The sequence below is a fragment of the Euleptes europaea genome, chromosome 7 (assembly GCF_029931775.1).
Source record: "Euleptes europaea isolate rEulEur1 chromosome 7, rEulEur1.hap1, whole genome shotgun sequence".
NCBI classification, from domain to species: Eukaryota; Metazoa; Chordata; class Lepidosauria; order Squamata; family Sphaerodactylidae; genus Euleptes; species Euleptes europaea.
This window is the reverse complement of record NC_079318.1, coordinates 42,669,385-42,681,689: the sequence shown is the minus strand read 5'-3', so window position 1 is coordinate 42,681,689 and position 12,305 is coordinate 42,669,385. Positions and strand designations below refer to the sequence as shown.

General features: G+C 42.3%; 1 protein-coding gene across 1 annotated transcript in view; it reads left to right on the top strand.

The window, feature by feature from the left end:
- ALK (ALK receptor tyrosine kinase) overlaps window positions 1-12,305 on the top strand; it is a 665,036-nt gene that overhangs the window by 639,854 nt on the left and 12,877 nt on the right. Inside the window, 4 exon segments of the mRNA XM_056852389.1 lie at window positions 1,843-1,933; window positions 3,592-3,656; window positions 4,122-4,251; window positions 11,368-11,465. Of these exon segments, the coding sequence (XP_056708367.1) occupies window positions 1,843-1,933; window positions 3,592-3,656; window positions 4,122-4,251; window positions 11,368-11,465 (384 nt within the window).

Here is a 12,305-nt window from a genome sequence, read left to right as displayed (position 1 = left end):
CCCACTGTGATCGTATTTTCTCATACTTTGGACTTGACCTGTGGCACATTGACCAAACAGGTGGCTCCTACTGACTTAAACTTTAATCTTCCCCTATCCTAAAAGCCCTAAAAATGAGCTGGGTTACCACATAATACCACATGAATGAGCCTCAGCCACTTGGAACTCAGGCTTATAAAATGCATGCATTTGGTGGGGTACACTCAGAATGTGTCCTCAGGGGTGCCCCATAATCAATTGGCCTTTGGGGAAATGCATCATTTTGGCCTAATCTGTAAAAGGGGTGCTAACATTTTGGAAGGGAGTATTGCTTTCCGGTAGAAAAAGGTTCTCTGCTTGTGGCTTAATAGGCTGAGGATGTTGCTTGCTAGCAGGTTCCTCTGCTGAAGGGCTATCAGCAACCAGCAGTAGCATTGCTGTAATAGTACCCCATAAAATTCAGACTTGACTAGTGTTACAAGTGGAGGGAACAAGGTATATAACACCGTAAGGTTTAATATGGTAATACAACAAGGCAGCTGCTTGAGTTTGAATGAAATCAGATCAGGGATGGATAACAATAACATTCTGTGCCATCGGCATTTTCGGTTAGGGAACCACATAACAATAGATATAAGGAATGGGACCTTGAGGACTGCTGTGACAAACTTCAAAATAACTATTACGCGCAATAAATCAACAAAAGGAATGTTGTAAAAAAAATACCCTGCCTTAATAGACCCACAAAGCCAACTGGGAAATAACTTTAAGAGAAAATGGGGAAAAATGACTTGGAAGGTAATAACAGAGGATATATGGAGTCGAATTTTCACTATGGGTTCAGTAGCATCACCCTGTATCAGTTTCAAGGAAAGCCATTATGAGGTTATGTATAACTGGCATCTTACATCATATTGGTTAAATAACTTTTCTAAAAATGGCTAGGACCCATGTCGATATTGCGATCATCCAGCAGATGGTTTGACCAGTCTATGGCATGTGTGCCAGACAATGTATTCATTTTGTTAAAAAAAAGTTATTCAAACAAGTTCCTAATTAATTACAATAACCATTTTTATCCTGTAGACATTTTCATGGAGTATACTGTTTGCAAATAATGTGTTGGGGTGCAATCCACTAAATAAAAGCTGCGAAATATTAATTTGGAATTTTGTAATTACAGAAAAAAAGTATCTGTTTCCACATAGTGAATAACGGTAAACTCCTCAATTAGGGAAAGGTTGGATAAGACTTGGGAAATTTGGGCTAGTCGGTAAAATTAATAGATTGTACAACTGCAATGCTGTGGCAGGAACCTTTGCTAGATGTTGCCATTGATTTAACTACTGCGAGCAGCAATGTGACCTTTATGCATACAAATATATGTATATTGAATTGCTTTAGTGTTTTCTCTTATAGTTGTATGTGTTTATGCTTCACAGGTTTCATTCTTTTAGCTAGTGTGCCCTGAGACAGTTATATGATTAAAATTAATTTTAAAAGCTCGAAGTCAAAAGACACATGTAGCTGACAAAACTCAGAATTTGTCCTATGTGAACATTTCACAATATGAATGAAAGAGATTCGATCCATTTTATATAATACAAACAAACAAACACTTTATTACAGCCTTGCCAGAAAAATACATATGGTTAGTTCAACAGGCAAATATGCTCATATACATACTATATGCTGTTAACAACATAATCCTTCTTTCTGGGAACTCAGTCCTAAATAGTCTGAATACATAATTACATAACCGATGGATGCCTTTTTGAGGTTAATCCTTACACTCCTTAGGAATACTCATAGTGATACCTGTAAAGTACATTAAAATGTTTTCCCATGTTCTGATTTGTTCAGAGGATTGGGCCATGGAGCCTTCGGGGAGGTGTATGAAGGTCAAGTGGTTGGAATCCCCAGCGACCCCAGTCCCTTGCAAGTAGCTGTCAAAGTAAGTGAAAAATGCGTTAATTGTTTGGATGGCAGTGCTTGGGTGGCATTTTTGTTTTAAAGGAAAGTGACACGGCTGAATTCCTTTTATCAGGTGCTTGGGGAGAAAGGACAATACACTCATGATGATGGCATTTGGGGGGAATTTAAGAACACAAACTCGATATTCAGCAATACTTCATTTTACTTCTCAGGCACATCTTTTGAAGATGCTGGACAAAAATCCTGTTAGTGGAAGAAACCCTAAATTACTCATAGAAAGACAGAGCTGGAAAGGAGCCCAAGGGCCTTCTATTCCATCCCCCCTACACAATGCAGGAAATTCACAACTACCTCCCCCCCACCATGACCCTTGTCCAGAGGAAGGCAAAAAACCTCCAGGATCCCTAGGCCAATCTGGCCTGGAGGAAAATTCCTTCCTGACCTTAAAGTGGTGATCAGCATTAAGGTAAAGGTAAAGGTCCCCTGTGCAAGCGCCGGGTCATTCCTGACCCATGGGGTGACGTCACATCCCAACGTTTCCAAGGCAGACTTTGTTTATGGGGTGGTTTGCCAGTGCCTCCCCTAGTCATCTTCCCTTTACCCCCAGCAAGCTGGGTACTCATTTCACCGACCTCGGAAGGATGGAAGGCTGAGTCAACCTTGAGCCGGCTACCTGAAACCGACTTCCATCGGGATCGAGCTCAGGTCGTGAGCAGAGCTTTTGACTGCAGTACTGCAGCTTAACACTCTGCGCCATGGGGCTCCTGATCAGCATTACCCTGGGCATATAAGAAAGGGCTATGAGAGTCAAGCACTGGCTCATCCCTTCCTGTCCTCCCTCTCGTGATCTTCTTAAATTCATAGTGAGTCATAGAATCAGCATTGCTGTCAGATGGCCATCTAGCCTCTGCTTAAATACTTCCAAAGAAGGAGAGCCCACCACCTCCCAAGGAAGCCTCTTGTGCTAAGGAACCACTCTGTTAGGAAGTTCTTCCTAATGTTTAGCTGAAAATTCTTTTGATCTAATTTCAACCTGTTGGTTCTGGTCCAGCCTTCTGGGGCAACAGAAAACAACTCTGCTCCATCCTCTGTATGACAGCCCTTCAAATACTTGAAGATGGTTATCATGTCACTTCTGGACAGCGAGCGTGGTGTAGTGGTTAAGAGCGGCGGACTCTAATCTGGAGAACCGGGGTTGATTCCCCACTCCTTCACGTGAAGCCAGCTGGGTGACCTTGGGCTAGTCACAGTTCTTTCTGAACTCTCTCAGCCCCACCTGCCTCACAAGGTTTCTGTTGTGGGGAGAGGAAGGGAAGGAGATTGTAAGCTGGTTTAATTCTCCTTAAAAGGTAGAGAAAGACAGCATATAAAAACCAACTCTTCTCGGTTGTCTGAGCTTTGCAGACCCCATTTGTACACTCCTCCTCTGCACCCTTTTCCTACCTAGGTTTTGGCACTGCCACTCAAGATAGTATAGTAGGCAGGAACCATACGTAAAAGTTGCTTTTCTTAGTATGGAGATAAAGTGGATAGAGAAAGCTTTTCCTGCTGATTTCTGCTAAGAACGGGGGCCAGTCTGATCTAAGAAACTGTAACGGCTTCTTCTGAACCTTTGGCAAGTTCTTGTGGATCCATGAAAGAAAGTTTGCTCACACCTCTCTCTCGGTTCTTTTCTAGACTTTGCCAGAGGTTTGTTCGGAGCAAGATGAGTTGGATTTCCTCATGGAAGCTCTTATAATCAGGTGCGTTGATTAAAGTTGATGAAAGCCTTTCCACCTCAAGACACATCCAACAGAATGAAAAGCCACAGGTGGCTATTTTGTACCTGCTCATATGTAGGTTACACTATTTTGATAATATGACTGTGAACGTCTGGGGTAACAAGTGATTCATTATCTTCAAAGCATATGAAGGCTTGTTGCGGGACTGGAAATAGTCATATGACCTTCTCCACATGCCTTTATGGTCACCTCTAGGACTGGCAAGCTTCTGAAGAACAAACAAAGAGGCTTCAGTGTTGCAGTTCCTTCTGGTTCAAAATTCCCAATCCAAGACTTTGCAGTCTTTCAGTATTCTTCTCTGACCAGACCCTAAGAATAGTTTCTGATCTCCAGCTGACCTGGATAAGCAACCCACACCATCTGGACCAATCTGTCAGGGAGTCTGTGTCTTTTGACTTCAGCATTGTTTCTTCATCTCTCTTCTAGCAAGTTCAACCATCAGAATATCGTGCGCTGCATTGGGGTTAGCTTGCAAGCACTCCCACGCTTCATTCTGCTGGAACTAATGGCTGGAGGAGACTTGAAATCTTTCCTGAGGGAAACACGACCTAGACCGGTAAGGGGAAAATAATAGCTTAATGCTAGAATTTGAAACCTGTTTTCTTTTACCTCACTTTTGCAGATCTTCTTTGTGGTTAAACATAGCTTAGTTTTCTAGTGGTTAAGAGCGGTAGACTCTAATCTGGACAACCGAATTTGATTCCCCACTTCTCCATAAGAGCAGCGGACTTTAATCTGGTGAACCAGGTTGGTTTCCCCACCCCTACACATGAAGCCAGCTCGGTGACCTTGGGCTAGTCAGTTCTCTTAGAGTTCTCTCAGCCCCACCTATAGGGTTGCCAGCCTCTAGGTACAAGCTGGAGATCTCCTGCTATTACAACTGATCTCCAGCCAATAGAGATCAGTTCACCTGGAGAAAATGGCCACTTTGGCAATTGGACTCTATGGCATTGAAGTCCCTTCCCTCCCCAAACCCTTCCCTCCTCAGGCTCTGCCCCAAAAACCTCCTGCTGGTGACGAAGAGGGACCTGGCAACCCTACCCACCTACCTCACAACGTGTCTGTTGTGGGGAGGGGAGGGGAAAGGAAGGAGATTGTAAACGTTTGATTCTCCTTAAAAGGTAGAGAAAGTGGGCATATAAAAACCAACTCTTCTTCTTCACTAATCTTAGTTGCTTGCTTTAAAAAGGGGGGCCGAAAAAACATTTTTCTGTGTATTTTTGGGTGGCTCTGATGCATTTTTAAAAGATCATTAGCAACAATAACATGGAGACTTTTGACTCTGATCTGACCCTGCACCAATGGAATGATAGAGTGATCAGATAAGCATTTTACCATGCAGCCTGCATAAGGATATCTGTCTTGCTGGATCATAAAAGTAAAGGGTAGTCTATACTTAGAGTGCCATTCCAAAACATGTTGATAGATAGATAGATAGATAGATAGATAGATAGATAGATAGATAGATAGATAGATAGATAGATAGATAGATAGATAGATAGATAGATATATTTACAAGTTTTCAAAACACATAAATTATTCCTCCAACATTAGGAACCATTATTGCATAAAACTGACATGCTTGGGTATATATCAGGTTTGGGGTCTTACCACGGGATTGCTCTTGCTCTGAGGGTAGTGTGTCAGACTCTGTGGAACTTCAGAGGAGAACTGGCATAATAAGAAAGGTGTGTTTACAGGAGATGCTGAGAAGGCAGGATTTGTTCTGGGCTGCTGATAGCGACATTTTACATAATATCTTCATTTAAAATTGTGTTCTAAAATTACTATCAAATTGCTGACCAGCTGCTACTGTATTGGGAAAAAACGATATGGCTTTTTATCCTGTCATGCAGAAAATATGAAGTCCCTACTCAATAGAAGCCACATATCTGAACAAATCTGGTTTGTGATGATGGACTCAGCTGGATCACACTTTTGACAAACTGAAAACAAACACACATATATTTGAAGAAAAAACTTTTTTGTGACACTAGAGATAATAAGACAATATAACAGAGTTCCCCCCAAAAGCAAAATGACACTGGAATAGAAAATATTAGAGCCATCCTGAGGGATCATGCCGAGGCAACTATCAGGCCTTTTCTCAATAGCTGCCTGCCAGTTTTTACAGAGAAGCCCACAGGCAGGAAATTTAAAAACAGCAGCTGGTATTTAAAAGTATGTTGCCCTGAACATGGGAGGTTCCTTTCAGTTATCATGGCTAATAGCCATTGATAGACCAAAGGCATCTGAGTCAGTGGCCATCAGCACTTCTCGGGGTAGCAGGTTTTCTGTTAATTATGCATTATTGGAAGGAGCATTTGCTTTTGTCTGCCCTACATCTTTGGCCTATGACACTGAGTGTTAATATGTATATGGCATACAGTGATACTCCGCTGCTTGGGAGCCACATGTGGCTCTTCTGAGCACTGTTCCTCAATGTGGCACCTGTCCCATATTTCGGGGAAATGGGCAATGCCATTGTGAGGTGGGGCTTGTGTTTGGCAGGTAGTTCCCACCTTGGTCCAAAGGAACAGGTAAGCTATGAACCTCCCCTGATGTGCAGGCCTCATGCCAGGGATGGAAGTAAATGTGGCCCTTTTGGCTAGTTGTAATTTCAAATGTGGGGTAGGAAGGCAGCATGGTATAGCTCAACCTGATCAGATGTTAGAAGCGAAGCAGGCTCAGTACTTGGATGGGAAACCGCCAAGGAAGACTCTGCAGAGGAAGGCAATGGCAGACCACCTCTGCTTCTTACTTGCCTTGAAATGGGGTTGCCATGAGTCAGTTGCAACTTGATGGCACTTATGAACGTACATAACTGCAAATATGGCTCTTTGTGAGCGAAAGAGTGAGGATCACTGTATTATGGTACATTTTGTGGGACAGGGAGAGAGAACAAGGCTCCTTCTATCAGCTTGCCTCGTCAAATGTTTCCTGGTCCGTTCCTTCTCAGAATAAATCAATAATCAGCCATTCTACAGGAGATATAGCAAGGCCCCTTCTCCACTGGCCAGTTTTCAGCAATTTACATTTGTTTACCACCTTGAGCTTTTCTTTTGAAAAAGGAAGCCAGGATATAAATATAACAACTAAATCTCAGAGAGTTACTAGCATCTGTTAGGCAGGATTCTTTGACACTGACAGATATTTTTTGTCGTTTCATTTTTAAAAGCTCTCGACATTGATAAACTTACACCACAGTACTGGACATACTTAAGTAGAAGTAAGCAACATATATTTCAACAGACCTACTTCCTAGTAGGTCTGCTTAGGACTGCAGTCTCAGCTTTCTCTTCTTAGCAAGACAAAATGAAATGAAATTGAATCAATACAAGACTGAATGTGCATCTAGGTTTGATGAAAGATATGTAGTTTAAATTATTGTTTTCAGTACTGGAAGGAAAGTATAACTTACCTGCTGGCCACAAAACAGCGCAACATTAGTTCTTACAGTGACACCCTAGTTAACAGTGACACCTAGTGACAGAATACAGAATTAGACATTCTAAACTTCAGATAGCTATCAAATCAGGACTCTTAAGACTAGTCAGAGAAAGAAAAAAAATCTCCCAAGAAACTACTTTTTGGAAAATAATCTATGATAGGGTGAGAGACATCCTACTAATTCCTATTGAATACATTATACACAAGCAGTCAACCACAGAGGAAAACCAGAAAAGGGCAAAGACTTAACAGAATCTCCACAACAAAATTAGATTTCTAAACTGGGGGCAGAAATTATTTCACCCTGTGGGATTTAATACAAACATGTGGAATACAGATAAGAGAGACAAACCTTTGTGAATCTTCCTGTGTAAACTCACCCTAAATCAACATAATTTGTTCAGGCAATCCTTTTTTTTTTACTCAGTCTGAACATGATTTGTTTTCACCTTTTCCATGCCCCTTTCACCTTAATTTATAAAATTCTCTGTGGGGATATACAGAGGGTCATTAGTTCTGCAACAAGGTCATGAGACTGATAGAGTCAGAGAACAGAGCCTCGGAACTGGAATTTACGGATGCTCCGAACACCACAGACTTCTAAGGAGTTAAAAGGACTTCTCTGCTCAAGGGGTTTGCACGTAAAAAAGCAATCAGGAGAGGTTTGGGGAAGATAAGCAGTAATTTCCCTCCTTTGTATCCTGAAGCTTGTTGCTCAAAGCAGTGATTATGCTGAACAATGGAGTCAGTTTGTTGTTCGGTCACCTTTCAGAAGGTTTGACCTGACAAGGGGACTTGTCGCTTTAATGCTTGCAGCCCATCCCTCCCTCCGAGCCACAGCCACACAATTTCCAGCTGGCTTTGTCATCCCTTCATCTGGGGAACAAGAGCATCAAGGCGCTGTAAAGTGAATTTCTTCAGTGTTTCAAGGCTCCTTCAGTGCTCTGTATCTCCGTACAAAATGGGCCCAAACGCTTCATGTCTCAAACAAATTACCCTGTTAAATTGTCCTTGGCAGAGAGTGTCTACTTTAGCAGAGGCAGAATAAAAGGCTGTACACGCTTGTTTTTTAAGACTAAGGAAAGAGTTTTACATAAAATTTAATAGTAGCTTAATCTGCAATACCTGTGAATGGTACCTATTGGTTCTGCTGTACCAGAATTGCACAGAGATCCTCAAATTGCAAAAAGGTACACAGTTGCAGGGGTGCTATTTTCTCTCAACCTGTCTTCTCAAAGAGTAAGATGCAAAAAACAAAAGGAGAGGACCTGAACACTGTGTTCAGTCTCCTGCCCAAATAGTCACTTTTCTTGGGTTTAAACATTTGAAGGACACTGAGGGTTGCTACAGCTTTGAGCTGTACTGCCTCGCAAACACTTCTAGGTCTCAATGCAAGGGAAAGTGAATATCCAATGCAGGGGTGTCAAACATAAGGCTCACGGGCCAGATCCGGCCCATTGAGAGCTCTTATCTGACTTGTGAGCCAGTTGAGGCAGCTGCCCCCCACCGCCTCAATCTGGGCAATCTGGCAAGGCATGGCCCAACCAAGCAACATTTATGTCATATCTGGCCCTTGTAACAATTCAGTTCGACACCCCTGCTCTAATGCAATGTTTTCTGCCATCTAGTAAAGCAGTGTCCATGCAAGTTGTGCCTGTTGCAGCAAATAGCTTTAGATGGGATACTTGGGAGCATCCTCTTCTCTGATGCACAATTACATTGCAAGCAGCCCATTCTCTCTCTCCTCCATACCCACATACCTGGCCTGAGTACAAGACACTGTCAAAAACCTCCTCTTGCCAACGGTATCCCTCAGTTCCAGTATTAGTGTTAGAATTTGCTCCCTGCCAGATTTCCCTCCTTTTTTGCATGTTCAAATATCTGAGCATGCTCAGTAAGAACTACTGAATATAGCTAGAGTTACCAATCTCAAGATGGTATGTAGGCAAAAGGCACCTCTATGCTAGTACCTGAGGTTTGGAGATCAGCATAGATGCAAAAAGATATAACCAAAGTGCAAAAATTTATATAATGCTACACAATGACACAACACAAAACAACTTATAAATACAAATATAACATACACAACATAGATATGTGCATCACCAACAAGCAGTCCAAGACCAACATATGTGGTCCAAAGGTTACACAATCCTTCAAAAGGTAAGTGTTCAGTAATCCCTATAAAGGTAAGTGTACATAGTCAACTATGGTCCCACGAAGGTTCGTGGGACCATTGTCGACTATGTACACTTACCTTTATAGGGATTACTGAACACTTACCTTTTGTTCACTATGTTGACCATTTTGTTGACCATTGTTGACTTTTGTTGACCATTGTTGACTATGTACACTTACCTTTATAGGGATTACTGAACACTTACCTTTTGAAGGATTTTGTAACTTTTGGACCACATATGTTGGTCTTGGACTGCTTGTTGGTGATGCACATATCTATGTTGTGTATGTCATATTTGAATTTATAAATTGTTTTGTGTTGTGTCATTGTGTAGCATTATATAAATTTTTGCACTTTGGTTATATCTTTTCGCATCTATGCTGATTTCCAAACCTCGAGATGGTGGCTGGAGATCTCCTGGGACTACATCTGATCTCCAGGTGACAGAAATCAGTTCTTCTGGAGAAAATGGCTGCTTTGGAAGGTGGACTGCAGGGCATTATACCCCATAGATGTCCCTGCCCTCCCCAACTCTGCCCTCCTGAAGCTCCACCCCCAAAATCGCCAGGTATTTTCCAACTTGGAGCTGGTAAAGGCAAATATAGCTGCAGTAACTGCTTGCTCACTCCCAGAATTGACTGGGACAAGTGCTTACAGGGGGAAATAAAGGCATGATTTTGGTTTACTTTGATATTCTAAAGCCAATGTAAATATAGGTCTCTTATGCATGGCTGTGTCACTTTCCGTCACCCCTCCAATGACTTTGGGTCATTGTGTTGAGTATGCTTGCCGTTTCCAACTGTCAGAGGTCGCCTCTGTGTTTCCCTGAGTTTTGCCTACCTTTTCAGAGACCTGTTTTATCTTGAATTTAAAAACGTGGACAAAAACGTGGGGAAATGCAGGGGGAGAGCCAGGCAACCTCAGACAATCAGAAAGGGCATGCATAGTCAACACAAAGATCCAGAACAGCAAAACCTGTTTGTGTACACACAGAAAACTCTTGTATGTAACTGCACAGTTTATGGATGGCTTCTGCTAGAAGAACTCCAGTTTCTGAGCTTTTCTTCCCAGCTACATGATTTACCAGAATAACAGATCAAAGCCCCTGTGCAGATATCCTGCCATATGCTCACTGCCTGTGCCTATGGATCTTCCCTTGGACAGAGCTGGCAATCATGACCTCCAATCAGTTCTTTTATTTCCCAAACAGATCATCAGTACCATCCATTCTGATGATGTCGCCCTTATCCGTGATTTCTCAAGGGATGCAGTCTTGAAGAGGAGATGGGGGGTGGGGAGGAAGAGCCCTGTTGCCAGACCTTCTTGCAGATGTACAGCAGGAGCTGATCTGGAAGGCAATCTGCACTTGGAAATGGGAAATCTGCTTCCATGTATGGACCGCCTTGTAGGAACACAGCGCACATTATCGTTTGTTCTTTCCACTCATTAATCTGGGCAATGGAACAAAGGAGGAGTATATGGGAAACGTTCCTCTTCTCTGTACATTTTCATTTTAGCGCTCAGTGGTTCTGGATTTTGCAGTAAAATGAACTTCAGTTTGAAAACTAGAAAACCGCATTTGGGTATTGATATAAAATTGTCCCACTTTGGATCATTTCCCCCTTTGAGAATGCTTAATATGCATGCAGGTTGCAGAAGTTTCATTAGCCATGGACATGGCAGAGGAAAGGTTTGAGTATAATGGGATAATTACGATGGAAGGGCAAAGGAGAAGAAAGTCTGTCATGGCCTAACCGTTGAAAGAACCTCTTAAATCCCTCTAGTTTCTAGACTTTGTGCAGATACTGTCCACAGCTTTGCACCTTTACAATGATGTGACCTAAACATGGCAATGCTCTTTAGAAATAAGGTACACTGAAAATTTCAGAAGTCTAAAAAAAATATCAGTTCACAGACGATATTGTGGTCAGAGTTTGTGGCCCTTTGAAAAGCAGTTTTTTAATGTTGGCTAAACCCACTGGTAGCTCATATCCCTGAAGAATATTTACGCAGATACCAATATGGTCTTTGCCTTGTTTTTAGAGCCATCCCTCCTCCCTGACCATGCTGGACTTGCTTCATGTGGCTCGTGACATTGCTTGTGGCTGTCAGTATTTGGAAGAAAATCACTTCATCCACAGGTAAGCCGGAGCATTTTGTTATTGTAAGACCACTTCCTAATGCCCCAGTATGTGTCATGATTGGCAACGGGCCAACTGAAGGATGTGTGTGTGAGCAGTGTTTGCCGAGGATGGTTGTGCACTACTGCCCCCTAGAGTTCAGTGTTTCAAAAAAGGGGGGGAAAAGCAACGTTTGGGGAGAAAATTGGGTGTCATATTCCCACTGCGTTATTCCAAGCTTTAAAAAAATGGGTAACAACACTAATCACTTACTTTGTAATTCAAAATCATTTTTCATACAAATTCCCATCTGTATAATTTAAGCAATTAAACCATTTAAAATAAACACAATGGAGTGTCTGGAAAGAACCAGCTGGGGAGAAAAACAGTCTGCTGAAGAATTTGGGGGTTGTTTGAGTTTGGGGATTAATTTGCAAACCAGTTGTCCCAAAATCATAGACTCATAGAGTTGGAAGGGACCACCAGAGACATCTAGTCCAATCCCCTGCACAATGCAGAGATACAAGATCGAGAGATACAAGACCAGTGTGTCCCTGCTCAGTTTTTAATCTCTTGCCTCTGCCCTTGAACTACAACAAACTGATGGGCAGCACTCCCATACCTGCCAAAATCTGCTGAGCTTCCACCCCTAGCCCTGCCACCCCCAAAAAAAAACCCTGGGTGGAGAGACTGAAAAACCATTGGGCTCCGTCTTGCCTCCATCCCCAGACCTGCTGTGGCTGTCAAGTACCAGAATTTTTTATTTCAAGGGTGGGCAGCCTGATCTCTGAGCTTCATCAGCCTCATGGTTAGCATTTAAACCTTTAGCATAAAAATGTTCTGAATAAATAAATAAAGTTG